This window comes from Hydra viridissima, unplaced genomic scaffold, assembly GCF_058129835.1.
Source record: "Hydra viridissima isolate aposymbiotic clone 2 unplaced genomic scaffold, HvirCarnegie_v1 scaffold_4, whole genome shotgun sequence".
NCBI classification, from domain to species: Eukaryota; Metazoa; Cnidaria; class Hydrozoa; order Anthoathecata; family Hydridae; genus Hydra; species Hydra viridissima.
The window spans coordinates 1,821,129-1,841,166 of record NW_028324303.1 but is presented as its reverse complement, the minus strand read 5'-3'; the positions used below and the strand labels follow the sequence as shown (position 1 = coordinate 1,841,166).

Sequence of the window (20,038 nt, the reverse complement as noted above, 5' to 3'; positions counted from 1 at the left end):
CTACCATGGCAACATGAAACAAAATTTTTGATAAACAGAAGAAGTAAAGAATTAAACAGAAGTCAGAAGAAATATCGATTAAAAAAAAGTAAACGGAAGTTTTGGCCGTTTCTAGTAAAGAAAAAGAGACATTCATATAAAGAAGCATAAAAGAGAAGAATTTGATAAAAACGGTATTAGGTATTACAAGAAGAGAAAATATTATTTGTATTTTACTAACGTAATGAATAAAAGAGTGCTAACCAATACAAACTATTAGAAGTATGGCCAACTTAAATACACGCCCTTCTATCTTGCTTAAATAGAAAAAAAATAGAAGGTCAGTTTGAAAATCGTATATTCTGTCGGGTGGACAGACTTTTTCAAAATATTTTAACTATTGCGCTGTAAATTTTAAATAAGTAAATCTGGCACAGGATAAAAAATTTTGCGTTGGCTAGCTAAATCTTAAAAAACTCTACTAAACTTCACTAAACTTTGAATGCCTTATTGTGGTTTCTTTTTAGTATAAGATAAAAATTATGGTTAATAAATGCTTTTAATTTTGCTTTTAAAGTTTTACTTCTAATTATATTTGTTATGAAGTGACCCAGTTTTTAATTTTCCAAAATAAAATGATTTAAGAAAGATATGTGTTAAATTTTGGGAATGTCAAGTACTGTGTAAGAAATTAGTAACATTAGGTAACATCAAGTAAAATGTAAGAAATTAAAACAAGTACTGTGCAAGAAATAAAAATACACAAATTCTCAAAAATATGCTTCAAAAGTATAAAAAAATTCCAACACAAACTGATTTAAAATGAAACAAAATATTTTCATTTTTCTCTGTTTTTTTTTAACTGCAGCAATGTTATCTCCAACAATCAAATCCCTGACTCTCTTTCTAGTGCTATTAAAATAAATATTTATAATAACAGTGTGTATAATTTCTTTTCCATGATTTTGATGATTTGAATATAAAAATGGTTGGTACCCTTCTCTACTGTCAAGAACTAACTTTGGTGCTTTACGGTGTTGCATTTGAGACTGATAAATAACATCAAAAATGTGATCTAGCATAGTAAAACTGCCACAGACATGTTCTAAAAGCTGTACTAATGGAGTTTTCTGGACAATTTATTTAAATAATTATATCAGTTGACTCCTGTTGACAATGTTGAGTACAAAGCAATTTACAAAATACTCCAAAATTTTTGTTAATTTTTTAGCAATAAAACCAGTAATATAACTGGCAACTTCACGAGAATCATCCGATAAAGTCTTGACCATTTAGAAATGTATGGACTACATTGTAAGCCGGCAGTTCGTGTGTCCGAAAGAGCAAGATTTTTAGGTTAACAAGCTGGAATTGAAAATAAGAAGTTATTTTAGAAGAGAGACAACGATTTTTGTTGAAGTTCCAAGTTCACTAACAAGGCGTAAGATCTCTTTATGCAGAAAAATGACAGGGAATCTTCCAGTTTGTGGTTGGTTGCGTGTAGCTTCGGCATTCGTTAAAATAACGACAAACGCCCTAACAAAAACATGGGATAAAAAGGTACAATGCAATTTTGTTGAAAAAATGGTGAACGATATGATAAAAAGAACACGTAACAACAATCCTGCCAGAGGAGTTTGGAATGTTATGGCAACGAGGCAACAGTAAGGGTGGACGCTGTTCACCAGCGCTAGGTGTGACTGCCGAAGTTGATGGCAATATAATAAAAGATGCTTATTGGTTAGGAAAAGATGATACAACACATATAACGCAGTAATCAATGGACTAAACATGAGTTTCAGTTGAAAGAGAATATTTTACATGTTCGTACTGATTCAAAAGTAGTAGTAGTAGATTCAAATTGTAGTATTTCATTGGGTCACCGATGCACTAAAGACAAAAGCTTCAAACGAAGTGCTGATTAGAAGACGGCTTTAGGGCATTACCAATATTGTGAACGAATACAAACTCAGAGTCGATATCAAACTTATACCCTTGGAGTCTAACTTTGCCCGATGCACTTACTCGAGTGCCTGGAAGTTGGTGGAAAATTTTCAATAAACCCCCTGAACTTGCCGCAGGTGGAACAATTAGTGTTTCGCTATCTTCCAAAGAAATAAATCATGATCATAGGTCCACAGAACATTATGGAGAGAACATTTTATTTTGTTCGTAGAATTGACCCATCAGTAAGCAGGGAAGAAGTCAGACAAGTGGTTGAAAAATGTATAGCCTACCAATCAATTGATCCAAGTCGAATAAAGTGGCCGAGAGGGAAAATCGAAGTAAAAGGAATGTGGGAACAACTTGATGTGGATATAACTCATTATGAGGGGCAACACTATCTTACCCGGATTGACTGTGGGGTTTCACGGTATGCAATATGATGCTATCTTAAAGATCAAGCTAGTGCATGTATTATTCAGGAATTAAACGCAATCTTTTTCGAACAAGGCGGTCCAAACGAAATTCTGACGGATAATAATACAGCATTTCAAAGCAAATTATTTATGAACAAATGAGACGTTAAACTTCCGAAAGCAGCTGAAAAAGAAAGGCGCCTGAGTGTTATAGTCTGTGAGTTAAATTGGTCGTTATGACCAAAAGGGAGTGTAATTATAGCAAATGATCAATTAGCATTACTTGTAAGTGATTTTATGCATAAAAAGACATAAGTGTGAATGTCAAGGGAATTAGTTTGTATATAAATTATGTTGAACTTCACATAGATAGATCGGCGTTAAAACTAAAAACGATCTTTTTTATGTGAAGCTACATAAAAGAAGAAACATTTGAAGAATGATTGTCACAAACAACACCTCGAACATTAAAACTATTTTTTTTAATTAAAAGTTGAATCAGGTTAAGAATTTCAGGCTTCACCCAGTCGCTGTTCAATTTTACAATCGGAATTGCTTTGGTGCAGTGATATTTAAGTTCTAAATATAACTTCAATTTCCATTTTTACTTCGTTCTTGTAGCATTGATTTAATTTCTAATTTTAATTTTACTTCTTTTGAATCAGTTCTGATGAAATTAATTTCAGTTCAGTTCTTATGATTTTAATCATTTTAGTTCTTATTTCAGTTACTAAATCAGTTCATATTTTACTTCTATCAAATTTTACAGCAATTAGTAGTCCTAGCGACATATTTTTTTGAAAAAATTAAAGTGTAGTCTTGAAGTCTATAAATTTGGGTAACTTGTACTAGTTACATTCATTTAAAAAAAAAAATCTAATGGCTCCTTCCTGGGCCTTAAAAAAAGAAAAACTTGTCCCACCCCGGGGTAAGTTGGCGCAAACTATAAAAAAGATTATTAACGTATTAGTGAGTAAAAATGTATAAAAATTATTTATTATTTCTATGAGCTAGTAGCAGTTAGTAATTTGAATATGAAGCCAAAACAACACCCCACCTTTGTTCCTGGTAACAAAACAACACCCCACCTTTATTCCTGGTAACAAAACAACACCCCACCTTTGTTCCTGGTAACAAAATCCCCTAAAAAAATTTTTTTATAAAAAAGTTCAAAAATATTTTTTTTGTAAAAATAAATTTTTTCAATATTTTTAGAAATAAAAATTTTAAAAAAAATTAATTTTATAAAGATATTTTTTGTTTTCCAGCTTCCCCTGTGAAAATTTTGCCAATAAACCCCAAAAACTTTTCAATAAACTGCCTAAAGATCCTGAAAAACGACAACTACTAAAACAGCCTGACTGATAATAGTAAATCAATTGTGACTGGAATGTTTATAGCAGTTTTATTAATACGACCCAAGATGAAATGGTCAATTAGGAAAGTTCCCTGAAATTTCTGATACTTTTTGATAAAAAACTCTGCAGAAAAATGCAAATCGTCAACTTACTCCTGCTGACAACTAGTCCCGGTCTCCCTTATCATCATTTCAAGAAATAATGTAATACATAAATTTCAAGAAAAATATTTAAACAATTTTTTAACTTAGTAACCATAGCAACCACCTTAGTAACATCTAAATAAGGATAAAAATAGTCATAAAATAGTCATTCAATGATTCAATTGAGTTATAATAAGAAATTGAAAGAAAATATCTGGTTGAATTGTAATTACAAGTTTTTGTTCAGTTTCATAAAAATTCTCATCTCTAACGATTTTTTTCATTCGATTGCGGCGACCAACAGTTAAAATTCCACAAAGTGAAAAAAACCTTTCGGACAGTAAATCTTCAGCCAAAATTGCAATCTTGCTATACTTGCTTTTGTTTTGTTTCCAAAAGAGCAGGCCGTTACTTGGCAGCGCTTCATCACCGCTTATGTCTACCAAATACCTTGACAGCTGACTTGCAACAGTGAGGTTGTCTTGGTTATAAATTTTTCTTTCTTTTGTAAAGATTTTATTTGACAAGAACTTAAAGCGCTTTATGGCAGCAAATTCATATTCAGATCCATTTGGCTCAGCAGCAGCAGCTTGTAATTCTTGTTCTACTCCACAAACTTTTATTATATACATCTTTGCTGCATGGAGCAAGGTGCCCATTTCCGGTGTGAGGATAAAGACAGCAACGGTTGGATCTAACAAATATGCAGCAGATGGAAGAGGATTAAACGCATCTGAGTCCGGCTGCAGAATTGATTGAAACCGTTGACGTAGATCTCCAAGAAGATTCGCTGTCAAAGACTTGTTGGTATGATATTCTTGTAAATGGCATTCCAAATTGAGTATAGATGGTAGAACCTGTGAAAGAGACTGGGCATCGGTCTGAAGTATATCTGTTTGTACTGCAAAGGGTTCCAAAAGTGAAGAAATGTTTTGAAGACGAACCCATTCACTTGCTTTGAATGTGTCGATTCCTAAATTTAAGTAAACCGTCTGAAATTAAAGGTTACTAATAACAATTGTAATAACTAATAATTATCATTGATATACGTCTCTTTTTTCCATACTGTTGCAATGTGATTTAAAAGGCAGGGTAAAGTATTTCCGTGTTATTAGTAAACCTAATTTAAAGACTATATACCCTGTCTTGTTTTTTAATGATAATGACTAATGAACTTCTTACAATTTATTACCATTTTCGTTTTTTTAGTTTAAATAAGGTAAGACGCAATTTTGTAGACTTAATAATATTCCGAAAATAATTTATACACACTAGAAACAAGCAGATATTCCAAGGAACGATGCTGTGAGACGCTTCTTCGTCCAACCATCAAGACAAATTGTTACTTTGCGTGTACGATTCATCAAGTCTTCCAGTTGTGCAGATTGTAGAAGAAAACGCTCGTTTATCCGCTTGTTCAGTGTTGCAAACCCTGCAATATAAAATTTGAATCAGTTAAAATTTAATGCACATCAGTTTGTGTTCTTAGTTACTATAGTGTTACATTAATGATACTATAATTACAGGTAAACATTTAAAAATTGTTTAGCATTGAATGAATTTAAAACAATTTAAAAATTTAGTTTGTTAATTATTACCTGGCAATTTAAATTTTGGATCAAGCGTTTTTATCATCTTTCAAAACGACGGCTGATCTAGCAATACCATTGGATAGCTGGTATTAACAATCATTTCAATCACTCTATCCTGACGCAATTGATATTCACTTGATTCCGTTGGCCACGCGGTGATTCAGTGTTCAAAGCACTCTCTTATTGTCTGAGTTTTTGTCTTTCCACTATTTCGGGAAGATATAGAATTGCTGTCATCAATTTTACGTTTCAAAAATATTTTTTCTGCATTTCGTTTTTTCTTTTCATCCGTGTAACATTTGTGTGTGTCTTTATGCTAGTCGGTTATGTTGTAGGAGCAGGCTTCAGGTACAGCAAACGAAATTGTTTTGCTGATAATCCTTTATGTATTTTTTTTTTTTTTTCAAAGTGTTTTAAACAGATCACAGATGATTTTGTGACAGTCCAGCACTTTCTATTTATAAATCTAATCCGTAACTTTCTGAACTCATCATCTTTTGGCAAAACCAAAAACTGGAACTACTTTAACGCCTAGATAATTGGAGGTACAACCAACAACACAACATCTTTAACCATAGTTACTATCTATTAATAAATATATGCTACAATCAAGTACATGAAGTTTAGTAGAGATTAAGATTTAGAAAACGCAAAAGTTTTTATCCTGTGCCAGATTTACTTATTAAAAATTTACAGCGCAGTAATTAAAATATGTTGAAAAAGTTTGTTCATCTGACAAAATATACGATTTTTAAACTGGCCTTCTCTTCTTTTTCTATTTAAGCAGGATAGTTGGCCATGGTTTTAATAGTGTGTATTGGTTACAATCTTTTATTCATTACTTTAGTAAAATACAAATAATATTTTCTCTTCTTGTAGTACCTAATACCGTTTTTATCAATTTGTTCTCTTTTATTCTTCTTTATAAGAATATTTCATTTTCTTTTTCTTTACTAGAAACGGCTAAAACATCCGTTTACTTTTTTTAATCGATATTTCTTCTGACTTCTGTTTAATTCTTTACTTCTTCTGTTTATCAAAAATTATGCTTCTTTTTCTCTTTGTTTATCCAAAAACACTTCAATCACAAAAATTCTCTTCTCTCTAAAAAAATTCTTAAAAAACCGTCAGAAACTCGCTTTAAAACCCTTTGTAAAACGCCATTTTTTTCTATTTTTAAAACTCCATTTTACTTCTCCCTCTTTAAAACTCCGTCTTCTCTTCTGTAAAACACCATCTTCAATCTGTAAAACTCTGTTATTTTATTATTACTTTTTTTTTGAGCTTTTATAGCTTTTTCTTGTTTTCGGTTACGATACTTATTCATCGTTTTTTTATATGGCAAATTGAATAAGTTTCGGTGTGTCATCTTTTCCCAGTCGTTGTTTTTAACTTTTCTTCGTTCCACTTTTATCCTCATATCATTTTTTTAAATGAGGCGTTGATGAGTCTTCGTGCGTACGTCTTTTCCTGATCGTTGTTTTTAACTTTATTTTGTTTTTAACTTAATTCTCCCTCCTCACACTACTTGAGCATCAACAGAAACACATTAAAAAGTTGTTGGGTTGGAAAAGTAAAGGTGATTGGTGGTTTGTCTCTGGTTGGAAATTGAGCTTATTTTTAACGATGAGGTTAATAATGCAGCTTTGCAAACTAGTGAAACTGGACCATTGGAAAGTACTCCCAACAACCTACTGTTTTGCCTGATTTATCCCATGTTGTACCAATTGCCAGTTGTTATGAGAAAAATATCTGCTGCTGCAAATTTGAAGACTGTTGTGACATTAGAACCATGACAATCAAGTGCCGTAGTTCCTACCACTTGAAAAAATAGTAGTTTTGCCAGTTGTTAGTGAACACCTTTAACTCAAATTTTATTGTCCCTAAAATTTTGGAAAAAATATTATACCACGACCATATTTGCTGTATGAAGACAACAGCAAAAAAAAGGCAGACTCAGCCAAAAATTTCACCTCATTGCCATTTGAGAAGCAATTAGAAGAGTGTGAAAAGAATATGAAAGAAAAGCAACAAGCAGCCATATTGTAAAAAGACACAACTGCACATAATAAGGCACTCAACCAAAAACATTAACAGTAATATAGTAGTTTTTTTTAATCTTAAGATAGTCTTCTTTTATAAGTAAATATTGATATTAAAAAGAAAAAACGCTAGAAATTGTAAAAGTATTTTGTGCGCCTCAAAGTTTGTTAAGGGCTTCTTGCCCCACCCTACCTTAATATCTTATTATAAGCAAGGGTTACTAATTTCTTAATATTATCGGTATTAACTCTATCAGATATTTGTATGAAGCTTTATTTTGTTGTTTTACATCTTAATTCATTTTCGTGTAGGTAAAAAAGTGAAATATCATTATACACAGTTTTTAAAAACCTTTATATTCAGAATGAGAATTTGCAAGAGAACAACTAATCAAGATTTTCGGAATGAAGTTGATATAAAAAATGTTATTACAGCAGATGTCTCCGTGAGAAGCAATTAATAACTTTAGTGTGGGAAAAGATTATTTATATCGTGTTAAATTTAAAATACATTTTCAAAACATGATTTCTAGTGAAAAAGTATGTTAAAGATATGGATAAGTCATTTTATGGTTTGAAAAAGATGTAGATTATATTTGGTAGTACTTGAATTCTGCGGAAAAAATTACATACCAAGTTATATTTAACAAGGATAATAAACTAGCAGAAAAAGACTTTGAGCGGAATTTTTTTTAAATGACATCCAGATTTGTCACTCCGGAAACCTGAGCAGTTTCAGGTAATGTCTCAACAGACATTACCTGCAAACAAGTCGTGGACCTTTTAAGAAGATTCTGTTCCGGACCATAGGACAAAATCAACTGAAGTGTGGCTTAAAAACAAAGTTCCGGAGTCATTTCAACGGATCAGTAACCGTCTACAAGTTGTGGTCCGTGTTGGAGGCTATGGCTAGACACCTAAATACCCAGTCTCAAAAGCGCACTCTCGTCCGAGCAGTAAAAAATCTCCAAATGTATGAGCTGCATGCTGTGGTTGATGACTAGCCCGATCGACTGTGTTCGTGTTGGAAAGCAAACAATAGCCCTTTCGAATAGGTTGCCCTACAATTTGTAGCTATCGAATGACTTAATAAGTAAAAAAATTTTTTTCTAATCTTTTGTCAAGCAAAACACTGAGTACCAAATCATTTGAGAATATTAGATATTGTTTCGAATGTTCATTGTTCATTCCATTCATTTTTTAGTAATAAAGCACAATAAAGTTTTTCTATAAATGCAGTTATTATCGTCACTGTCTTCCCCCTCATAGTTACGACTCGAAACCTTAATGGTTTCTTTTTTTGTCAAAACATACCAGCAATACTTAAAACCACCGGGTCCATCATAAGTTAAACTGTTTTTCGTCGGAAAAAATTAACGTTTTCCCATTTTGTGTTTCATGTAGTGTGGCCCTTGCCAAACTTGAATCTTGCATCTTTACACTTTGTCAATAGTGGTAAATTTCCGAGTCTTAAAAACTGTTTCATCAAGATATTAGATGCAAAAATCTAACCTTGATTTAAATTAAATTTGATTTAAAATACAACTAAAATCCCATATTTTGCCAGGAGTGGATTTCGTTTTTTTTTATCTCATTCTAAAAGCAAGAACTTTTGTTAAACTTTCTTTTTTTTTTCCCATTTTGCATCAAAATGGTGAATATATCTCAAAATGTTTCTTTTATTATTGAAAAAAACTGTACGTAGCAGTCAGGAACCACTGATTAAAATGGTTTTTAGGTACACTTTGAGTCATTTTTATGATGATATCATGGAGTAATATTTTGCAGTGTGAAAGTTGAGATCCTGAGTTGAGTTTGGAGCTCAGATTTGGAGATTGATTTCGAGAGTAGTATCAGAGATATTTTTCCTCGAAGGGATTTTTTTTTTCTTCAACAGCTCATGATAACCTTATGTGATATTTCCTAACTCATGATTACCTTACGTGATATTTTTTGATATTTTGAGTCAAACTTGAAATGAGTTAAATAGAAATAGTTAGAAAAAAAAAAGCGAAGTAAAACTTATTTTCATGTATGAAACAACCAATCACTTTGTAAACTCAAACAATATTAGTAATTTTCTAACTATAATACAATTAAATATATATATTACACATTTACAATAACCAAAATACAACTTTCAGTTGTTACTTTTTTGAATTTTCAAAACTTATTTTTAAATATAATAGCAGTATTATAAGAATGGTAGCACAATCATTACCAGATTCATACTAATTTTTGGATAAAAAGGTCATATGTCACTTGTCATTATGGAAATGAACTCCGCTTCATTTACTAAAAAGAAATCACAAAAAACCTGCGTGAACTTCATTTAAAAATTCATTTAAGTTAGAAAATAATTTCTTAAAAATGAATGTTTTGAGAAAATGCTGATTCAGCTTTTTTTATTTACTTCAAAGAACTTTATAAATTTTATAGAAGTTTTTTTTAACTTTTTGAGAATTTTTTTAACTTTTTAGAATTTTTTATAAACCTTCTGGATTAAATTAAATAACTTACTCTCTCCATCTCCATCTTTGTCGAATTCATCAATCATTAATCTTAAGTCATCATCACTCATGTTTTCACCAAGTTCTCTTGCAACTCGCCGAAGATTTCGAAAACTTATTTTACCAGTCTGGTCATCATCAAAAAGCTTAAATGCTTTCAGTATTTCTTCGTGAGGGTCACGCTCCAACATCCAATCAGTAACTGCAATAAAAAAAAAATCCAAGTATATTTGTTATTTTACAAGTCATAATTTTGTGTCTTGTCTAAATTCTGCCTTGAGTAACTCACCAACTTCTCTAAAGTCATTAAACTGTATCTTTCCAGAAGACTCATGATCATAATCTCTCAATATTTTTAGAACAGCAGGCTTTTTCACATCAAACCCTAAGGCACGCATTGAAACCTGAAATAGAAGGAATATTTTGCAACAATACAAGAGTAAAAAATATATCATACTGATGAAATGAGGATATCACCTTTAGCTCATGATAATCAATAGCCCCATCTTTGTCAGTATCAAAAAGCTCAAAAGCCTCTTTGATTTCTTGCTTTTGCTCTTCACTCAATTCTCTCCTACGTTTAGCCCCCCCTCCTTTGGTAACTTTTGTGACATTCATTGCAGCATCTTTTAAAGCTTTAAAAAATGAATAACTATATTGCAAAAATTGTAAAAAAATCTAAAATCTACTTTTTAATCACAAACTTTTTAGGTTTAAAAAACAAATAAGAAAAAATTGTAACATGTTTTACATGTATTGTATTTTACTATAATATTTAATAAAGATACAAAATTAAAAAAAAGTGCAATATGAATAAAAAAAAAAAACATACAGAGTTTCTTTAATTTTAAATGTGTAATAATGTAAAAACAAAAATTCCCAAAATAAATTAATTTATAATAAATAAAATAAATCATTTTATAATTAATAAATAACTACAAAACTATGTTTTATGTATTACAATAAGTATAAAGAATAGCAGACTAACTCAGGCTAATTACTGTTGAAAAACCTAAGAAATAAAATGTCAGGAAAAATTAGCAAAGATTATTATTAAATAAGAAGGTTTAAATCTATTTCAGATTTTATTAGAAATGCTTTAATGTGATAATACTATAAAACTTCGAATTCTTCTGAATCTATTTCCTCCTCTTCCATGATCGCAGATGCTTTTTTCTTATTTTGAATTAAAAGTTTGCTGGCTAACTTCAATTTTTTAATCATTTCAATCATATTCTTTCGTACGCCAATTTGAAGAATGTTTAAGCGTTCTTCTCTGAAATCTTTCTCAGTGCAATGTTTTTCTATTTCTGTACAAACAGTATCTTTAGGCAAAATAACCTTTTTTAATTCTTCAGTTTTTTCAGAAACACCAGCAGGTTTTGATAGAGGAAGTCTTTTTCTGATGGCTTCATTTATTTTTTTTTGTTGCTCATTAACACAAAATAAGCATGTCTTATTAGTTGGAAGCATAGAAAATTTCTCAGAGATTAAGTTATTTTTCTTCAGGGCATAAAAAATATTATTTCTCCAGTCTGCAGTATCCCAACCTTTAATAGCATCTATTAAATGAATGCTGTTGAACTCTGGATAATCATCCTTCTGCCCACGACCAATGATTATTTTAGATAATTTATGTTGATCTTCCTGTTTATCATAAAAATATTCCAAAGTCCATTTCCGCTCACTGTCAGCAGAGAATTCTTCCATTTTATGAGCACAGTCTTTGTAATCATTGATATTTAAAGCAGAACGAATTTTACGTTCTCTTACATGTTTTGATTTTTTATTTTTTTGTTTGCTCTGCTTTATGGGAATGTCAGTTGCAGGTGATGTGGATTCATTGCCTTGCTGAAATTGTAAACAAATAGTGGGCTGAGACACAAGAGTACATATATCACAACTTATAAGGTTATCACTAAACAAATGCTCACTAGACTCATTTTCCAAATCAGAATCACTTTCTGTATCATAAATTAAATTACTAGTAGGGAGCTTTTTTGTCTTAGAATCAGGGGATAAAATATGTTGACTAAGCTTTGTGGTAATGTTATCTTCGGATGCAGAAATAACTCGTGAATTCCTAAAGAAATCATCAGTGTTCTTTTTTTTCTTGCTACTGTGCATTGAAAGATCAGGAAATATGTATTCAAGCTTTCCATGCATTTCATCATGAAGACGGACATGAGATTCAGATAAAAACATTTCCTTAGCTCATTTCTAAATCAAAAAAATGTTTACATTATCTTGCAAGTCAGCTTTAATCTTGATAACTTTTTTAAATACTTTAAACAACATTTACAGTTAGCTATTTACAAACAAACATTATGTCTCACTGATTGTAGAAAAAATAAGAATAGCACTTTCTGATAATAAACTAATGGAAAAAAAAGTTAAAAATGAGGAAATCACTTCAAAACAAGATTATTTATATCTACAACCTATCATTTATATCTACAACCTATTTTATCGAATAATTAAAGTAAATTAGCATTTTTAATTATGTTATTTTACTTAATTTAAATTAGTTTTACTAAATATACATTTTCAAATGTTAAAAGTATGCTTTATTAAAGGAATAGCAAAGTTTGATTTACGTAATAAGTTAAAATTTAACAACTTAACATTTTTAAAAACATATTTAAAGTTATACTTAATGCAATGAACGGATATATTTGTAAGATTAATGAACTTTATTTGCATAATTAAGTTTATTTGTAAAAAAGCGAACACCATCTTTTTATTTTATTATAGTTAAATATTAAGTATGTAGCGTAATAAGGGCGATTGTTTCTCCGCCGCTTTACATCTCGGAACCACGAAGATAATTTGTCAACAATTACTTGTTTTGCCTCAAACTTTGATAAAATAAACCAAGAGTTTCTTTCATGGCCAGCTTTTGACAACAGTGAAAGTTTTTAGAAAAGACGCAATTCACTTCCTTAACAGCAAGGGGGGCCTGAAGGTAATTGTGGGTAACAAAAGCAAGTAACAAATTTTCAAAATGTTTTACATCGTTGGTTCTGAAAATATAATTGGTTTTCTCAAGCGTCAGCTGCTACAAAGTTCTAATTCTGATTTACGTCTTTGTATAGTTGCTAACCGTATTTTATTGTAATTTGTACTTATAACAGTTTTATACTTTATGACAGTTTTATTTTTTTACAAGGAATTAAATAGAAATTGAAAATGAATAGTTATTTTGTTTTTTGTTCTGATTTTATATTAGAAAAAAAAAAAGATTTACATGCTAATCATGTTAAGATCTTAAAATATATTAAGTTAAGTTAAAAATTTTATTCGAGTGCTAAAATTAAAGTTTTTTGAATAATACAAAGCCATAACTCCATGGTCAAAAATATTCACCAAGTCTGTTTAAAATAGACAACAATGCTGAGCCTGATAATCTTTCCTCACTCAATAGAAATACATCCGGTAAATATTAGAGCATCCCGCCATCGGAAATTGCGTAAATGCGTAAATTCCGATGTGAGAAATAGTTTATAAAGGTGACTCCGATGTGATGCCATGGTGAGGAATGGTATCACATCGAAGGTGCGATGTAGTCCGAGACCGATGGGGAGAATTTCACGCACTCTCCGATATATTTCGAGATTTACGCATTATCGTACGATATTTTCGCGTAATTTCACAATAAATCGTATTTAAAGTGTAAACTCGTAATATTGTGGTATTTCCGATGTATTTATCTATAATTACGAAGTTTTCGCAAAATTACAGCAAAATTTTGCAAGCCACCACAAACCATCGGAAAATATCGGAAAATAAAAAGATTAAATCACATCGGAGTCACCTTTATAAACTATTTCTCACATCAGAATTTACGCATTTACGCAATTTTTGATGGCGGGATGCTCTAGTAAATATTCACAGTTATCATTAAAGCGGACCAAAAAAATTCTTTTGGGGAAACATTGTATGGGCCTTGTGAACACACGTAAAGGTGTTTTTGAAATCTTTTTTTTTTTCCAAACCAAATTTTAAGTTTTTAAAGTTACTTTAAAAAATTGGCTGAAAAATTAAATATTTTTATTAAAGATATATTTTTACAAATTTACTTTAAGCCAAAAATTACTAATTCTCACAGATGACACAAAGGAGGCTGGAACTGAAAACCTTCTTCATAAATATTGTAGATAAAGATGAGTAATTTCTTCTTTTTCTTCTTCTTCTTCTTCTTCTTCTGCTTCTTCTTCTTCTTTTTTTTTGTAGCTAACAACACAACTGAAAAATTGTTTTCCATATTCACGATAATAAGAGCAGCGCTTGTGCCACTCCCAACGAGCGATGCAAGCGTTATTTTCTTGAAGTATTATTCAAAAAAATATTTTAAACTTTGAATGCAATGCTTCGGTTGCTTGTTCATTGAAGAGAAGAAACAAACATCAATCCAAGTAAGAACTGATGTTTTTTCACAAAAACAGAATGGACTTTTTGGTGTAACTAAGATTGGCAAGAAAAAGAAAAGGCGTTTTGAAGCTCTGAAGAAAAAAATCATTTAAAAACTTCAATGAAGCCAAAAACTTGATAGGCACAAGTTTTTTCCGCTAGTTTTCGAAGTATTTCAAAAATTTGCAAAAGCTTTGACACCCTTTTTCTATAAAGTTCCGCTGGAGCTAAATGTGCAACAAGACTGGCCATTTTTGGCACTTGACCCCTTGTCTAAAAAAAACTTTGAACAGATGATGATAATTCCTAGAAATCAAAGGTTTAATAACAATTGTAGAAAAATTGTTCATACGGATTTCTTGCTGACTTTTTGCTTTGTTTTTATTTGATAATGCAAAAGAAATAATGATAACTGTGAATATTTATTCCATGTGCAGCTAAAATTACGGCTAAAAGTTTACTTATGCTCTTAAGCTTATGAAAAAGTGCACTAACTCATTTTTGAATGTTTAGTGCAAAATCAAAACTAATTGTTGCTTTTCCAAGACAAAAATATAGATCGCAGCATGTGCAATACTATCATGTCACCTTATATTCTTCCACCTACCGCTGCAATTAAAAGCTTTGTACACAATCATTAATCAGATTTCAATGAAATCAAAGTCATAACTAACTAGATATCTAGTTGATATAACTAAATTTTTTTCTCTAAATGTTTGTTATATATATACAAAATTTATATCATTTCTTAAATTAGGGCCTTCTTAAAGTACAAGACTTTGTTAGGTCTTACCACGCTATCATTTACAAAAATGAATTACATCAAAAGTTGTGCATGATAGTTTTAAACTTAAATGACGGTACCGATGCTGTGACTGTATATCGTTTGTTTATGTTTCTGCATCTTCCTCATTATCGGCTGTTAACGGGAACTGATCTTCTAACTCCATCAACTTGCACGCTTGAGCTAGCTTTGCTTTTAATCCAGAACAGTTTTATCTTTGGAGCATGCCAGCTCTTTATGCAACCTTCATCCACAATCTCGAAATGCAGTGCTGACGCAATATCTCAACATTTAAGTGATAGTTCATCGAATACAGAATTGTTCTTAAGCTGTCTGTAACTAAAAGTATGTATAAACCATGTGCTTCACAGTGCTGCACACTTCCAACTATATTAAGCTCGAGCATTTCTTCATGTTTCCCGGACTATCATGGCAAGTAGAGATCATAATTTTTTCACATACAGGTTACAAACATTCCCACTAGATTCTAAACATAATCAGTAATACCACGACCAGTTTTTTACGTTAAAACATGGTAGCCTAATGTAACGACATTGAAATAATAAAATCTTCTTCTGCAACTTTATTGGATAAATAAGATCTTCGACCGGATTCTCATATTATTTTTTTATATTATTGTTAATAGAATTTACTATTTTAATATATCGATTGTGATTATAAAGAATAGTTATTCCTTTATTAGGAATTGTTAAAAATGATTAACATTTACGTTTAACTTGAAATATTGCTGCAGACTGGCTTTATGGTTAATAAAAATAGTGTTATACAGTTTATTTTTATAAATATATTTTTAAATATGCAATTAAAATTTTTTAATAAACTTTTTGCGTTTTCTTTTGCACAATTCCACGCTTCTCAGTTTGAAAATTGCTACACTTAAATTCCACGCTTCTCAGTTTGAAAATTGCTACTCTTAAATTTCACGCTTCTCAGTTTGAAAATTGCTACACTTAAATGACGTTAGAGCGCGTTACACTAATAAACAAAAAACAAAATACATCCTACTACTCGACGTAGTTAAGGCGAGTCAGTAAAATCTTATCCGAAAATTCCAACAAAGTTCCTGACTTTGACAATCTATAACTTAGGTTTTGAATGAGACGAAATAAATTTGAATTCAATATTTTTTATGAAAACTATATCTGCTTGTGTTTAAAAAAAAAAAAAAGAATGTGTAGACAGCATTTAGGGTTTTTGTAAAGTGTATATTTGAGGTATTTTTTGATTTTGCTCTGTCGCAGAGTGGGACGAAATCCTGATTTTGTGGCCAAAATTCCCAAATTACCTACATAAGGGTTTTCGAGGTCGCTGATTACGAGGTCAGATTTAAAAAATTCAAAATATGGTGGCCAAAACTGTTCATATGTTGAAAATATGAAATCTCATGTAGTTTGGTTTTCGAGGTCATTGCTAATGATTCAGGAGTTAAATGAGAACAAAAACATTGTAAAATTATTTCCAAAATTATACCATTAATAAAAAAACAGAAATTTGTAATTTTAGTTGTATTATTTTTTTAAAATTGGTAAAAGATTAAGTCACATATATGTAAAAAAATTGTTTCTTTAATCCTAGTAACAAAAATCACGTATGTCATATTCATCAATGTTCGAATCATTCGATTCGGAATCTGATGTTGAACCACTTGTATCTGAATCGAAATCGTTCCTTGTCTCTTGTCTGGTGACTTCAGGTTGTTTTAACAACTGTATAGCTTCTTGATGTAGAGATTTTACCGGTCTCTGGGGCAATTTCCTGATGCTCGAGAGAAATGTCTCTCATATTCGATTCTCTTGAGCATTTTCTTGAATGATGTAATCTGAAGTTTTTAATGTCCTTATTGCGTGACTCTTGGGCATCTTCAGAAAGTTGTCCAATCGGTAAAAGGGCATACTTTACAATCTCTGCTCCATGGATCAGCAATTTATGTACAGATGTAGGCATATAAAGGATATAAAGCAACAAATAAATGGGCAGTATTTACACAATAGTCTTTGAATTTTTCATCATCTATATCAAACCTGCTCGAAATTAACTGCAAAATGACATGAAATTGGTGAATTAATTTTTCATCGACTCCTGTTATTTCAGCAGATATAGCAGCATTTTGAAAAAAGCGACGCGCTGTATTTCCATCGTTAGAGCCTCCATATCATGGCTTTGGTCGATCAACGATAAGCCCCAGTTTTATCCTAAATTGAGTTTGTATTTCTTCCTTACGTATTTTCACATTCTTTTTATCTTCCTCTCGACGAGCTTGCCACTTTTCAGCTGTTAGCTTATACGACTCGAAAAAACGAATCCATGCATGCAATGTAGATATACCAAATCTTAAATTATCTGTAGTAATGTCTATTTTTATAATGTTGTTGGTGTCATTAAATTCTTTAGAGGAAGCTTTGCACAGGAAGCAGCGTTGTGTAGAAGTGGTACCAGTTACTGCATTACAGACTTTACCGTCTATCATCGTAAATGACATACAATAAGTTACTGAAACGGATTTTCCATTTTGTTCATTAGCATATGGTGCAAGACCCTAAATCTGCTGTTCAATATCGGTAACTTCTTTCAATGTTGACTGTACATCTTCATGTACAAACTGCAATTTTATTGGTCTGAAGAATCGCAGAGATGATGGTCTAGGATTTTTTAAACTGTCTTTCACCATAAAGAATATATCTTTTCTTGAAAATTCCATATTTGAAGATTTGGAAGACTCTGTAAAAAAACTGCTGAGAGTTCTTTGAGGACTATTTTATAAAACTTTGAGATTATCATAAAACGGAATGAGAAGTAACTTGTAAAGCATATATTTAAAATAAAAAATTATTGCATTAAAATCTAATTAGTACCATTAAATAAAGTTAATTCACTAATTTCCATGACCATTTTCAGACATTAATCTATGTTAATAGATTAATGTCGCACCACGCATTCCTCCATAAAAACTAGTCTCACTATTAAAATGGCACTCAATGGCAGCCAGTTTTTAATATGTTATATTTAACACTATACACTATCAGTTCCTTGTCAAAAGAAGGTGGATAACCGCGGTTAAATTTTTAAAACGACATTAGAAAATCGATTTCAGATAAAAAAATTTACAATTTTTTATGTTTACTTGTCGCGCGATTTAAATATTAAAAAAATTAAAATTAGCAAACAAGTGCATAACCATATATTCTACATGCCTCCAGAAAGTGATTCCATTTTGCCGAATTCCAATTGAAATAGTTTCTTCAGTTTAACAGCTCTTTAAAACAGGCAAGAATTTTTCGACGTGTACACTTGTTTAGTGAGTACCGAACGGAGGCTAAATGTCAACTAATGTCCAGGTCACCCTAGAGCAGGTATATACCTGCCCTGTTCGGAACTTTGTTCTAGGACTATCTGTAAACACGATCTGAACGTAAAAAGACGAAAATATAAAACTCAAAAATTTGACTTTTGGCCACGAAATCGGGATTTCGTCCCACTGTGTATCGGTTTGCATCAAATTGACGTAAATGAAATTACAAAGTATCCTTAACTTGAATATGATTACAGATCAAAAGAGCTAGAACATTTATTTAAGTGTTTAAAGCTAATAATTTTATAAAAAACATGTTATTTTTACTCAAAATTACAATGTTACCCACTTATTAAGTAAAAGTATTCAAAAAAAATGAGATGCTGGGAGTTGAAGCTTTTTTTCTTCTATTTTCTCAATGAATTTTCTATTGTTTAAATGCCTTTGCAATAATTAACATATTTCCAGTATTATTTATAATTTCACGGTTCCCATGACTTTCCATGACTTCCCATGACTCCCACGGTTCCCATGACTCTCACGGTTCCCATGACTCCCACGGTTCCCATGACTTTCTATTGGCAATAGAAATTCACGAAGTCACGGAAACCGTGAATTTCAAGTTTTTTGTCATTTGCCGGGATTTTTTTAAAAATGAACTCTCCTGCTGTTTTGTGAAATGAGAAAAAAGATAAATTCATAAGTACAATATTTATGCAAAATAAATAGTTTAAATAAAGCAACCAATTTGTATCGTTTGTTTTTAACCAATCTTGATGTGATTAAGACAATTTACTAGTCGTAACAAACATCGATTAATTCTATTTACCGTCATTAACCGTAATTAACGGTAAATAATATTAATCGCTGATTAAATTTAAATCTGAGTTTGGAAAGGGCCTGACAATAATATTGTAATGAAGAAGGCAATAAAAATTTTTTGCACCGATCGTGTAAAACGATATCCGAAAAGAGTATTGCACGCTGATGCGGGTCAGCTGTTTTGTTTTAGCTATAGCATAATTTTAGATCTTTGCCGCAAAGGTTCATTTGAAAAACATCTTTTGACGCAGTTTCATGTGACTTAGCGCAAACAACTTGATGAATCTGAAGGTGTTCGTGCTGAAAACCAAGGACCTGATGTTGGTTTATTTTAACTCAATCGCGTGGTGCAATTAGTGTCGCTTTTCGAGTTAGTTGAAGCCTTTGCTGCTTCAAACATACTACTGGATAAACTCGACCACCTGAAGTTACACGAATATTTGCAAAGGCTTTGTAAAAAATTTAAAAAAATGTTATTTAAAGCCTGTATGGTTTAATTGTTCAGTGTGACTACTGTATAGGTCTTATAAAAGATATTGAACTACACTGTAATTTTACCGTGAATTCATGGGATTTTTTAAGAACGATGCCGTGAAATTTGACTTTATTTCCTTGAATTTCTATTGGTCCTAGTTATAATGCACGCTTAAAGAAATTGGAAGAAGCCTCTAAAATATTCAATATTTTTGAACAATACTTAATATTTAAAACTTAGTAATTTCGTTAGA

At 31.1% G+C, this 20,038-nt stretch overlaps 1 protein-coding gene across 1 annotated transcript; it reads right to left on the bottom strand.

The window, feature by feature from the left end:
* Window positions 1–9,490: 9,490 nt before the first annotated feature.
* On the bottom strand, window positions 9,491–10,709 carry LOC145182940 (centrin-3-like). Its single transcript, XM_080058224.2, has 4 exons — window positions 10,462–10,709; window positions 10,274–10,388; window positions 9,995–10,186; window positions 9,491–9,769 (listed from the first exon to the last, which is right to left on the bottom strand). Exons 1-4 carry the CDS (start codon window positions 10,600–10,602, stop codon window positions 9,726–9,728), a joined length of 492 nt encoding a protein of 163 aa, XP_079914350.2. The 5' UTR covers window positions 10,603–10,709; the 3' UTR covers window positions 9,491–9,725.
* Between the last annotated feature and the right edge of the window lie 9,329 nt (window positions 10,710–20,038).

Coding starts and splice junctions, on each gene's coding strand:
- LOC145182940 (XM_080058224.2), bottom strand. CDS start 10,602: ATGAATGTCACAAAAGTTACCAAAGGAGGGGGGGCTAAACGTAGGAGA. Junction 10,389..10,461: donor TTGATTATCATGAGCTAAAG/GTGATATCCTCA, acceptor CTTCTATTTCAG/GTTTCAATGCGTGCCTTAGG. Junction 9,770..9,994: donor CAAAGATGGAGATGGAGAGA/GTAAGTTATTTA, acceptor ATTTCTTTTTAG/TAAATGAAGCGGAGTTCATT.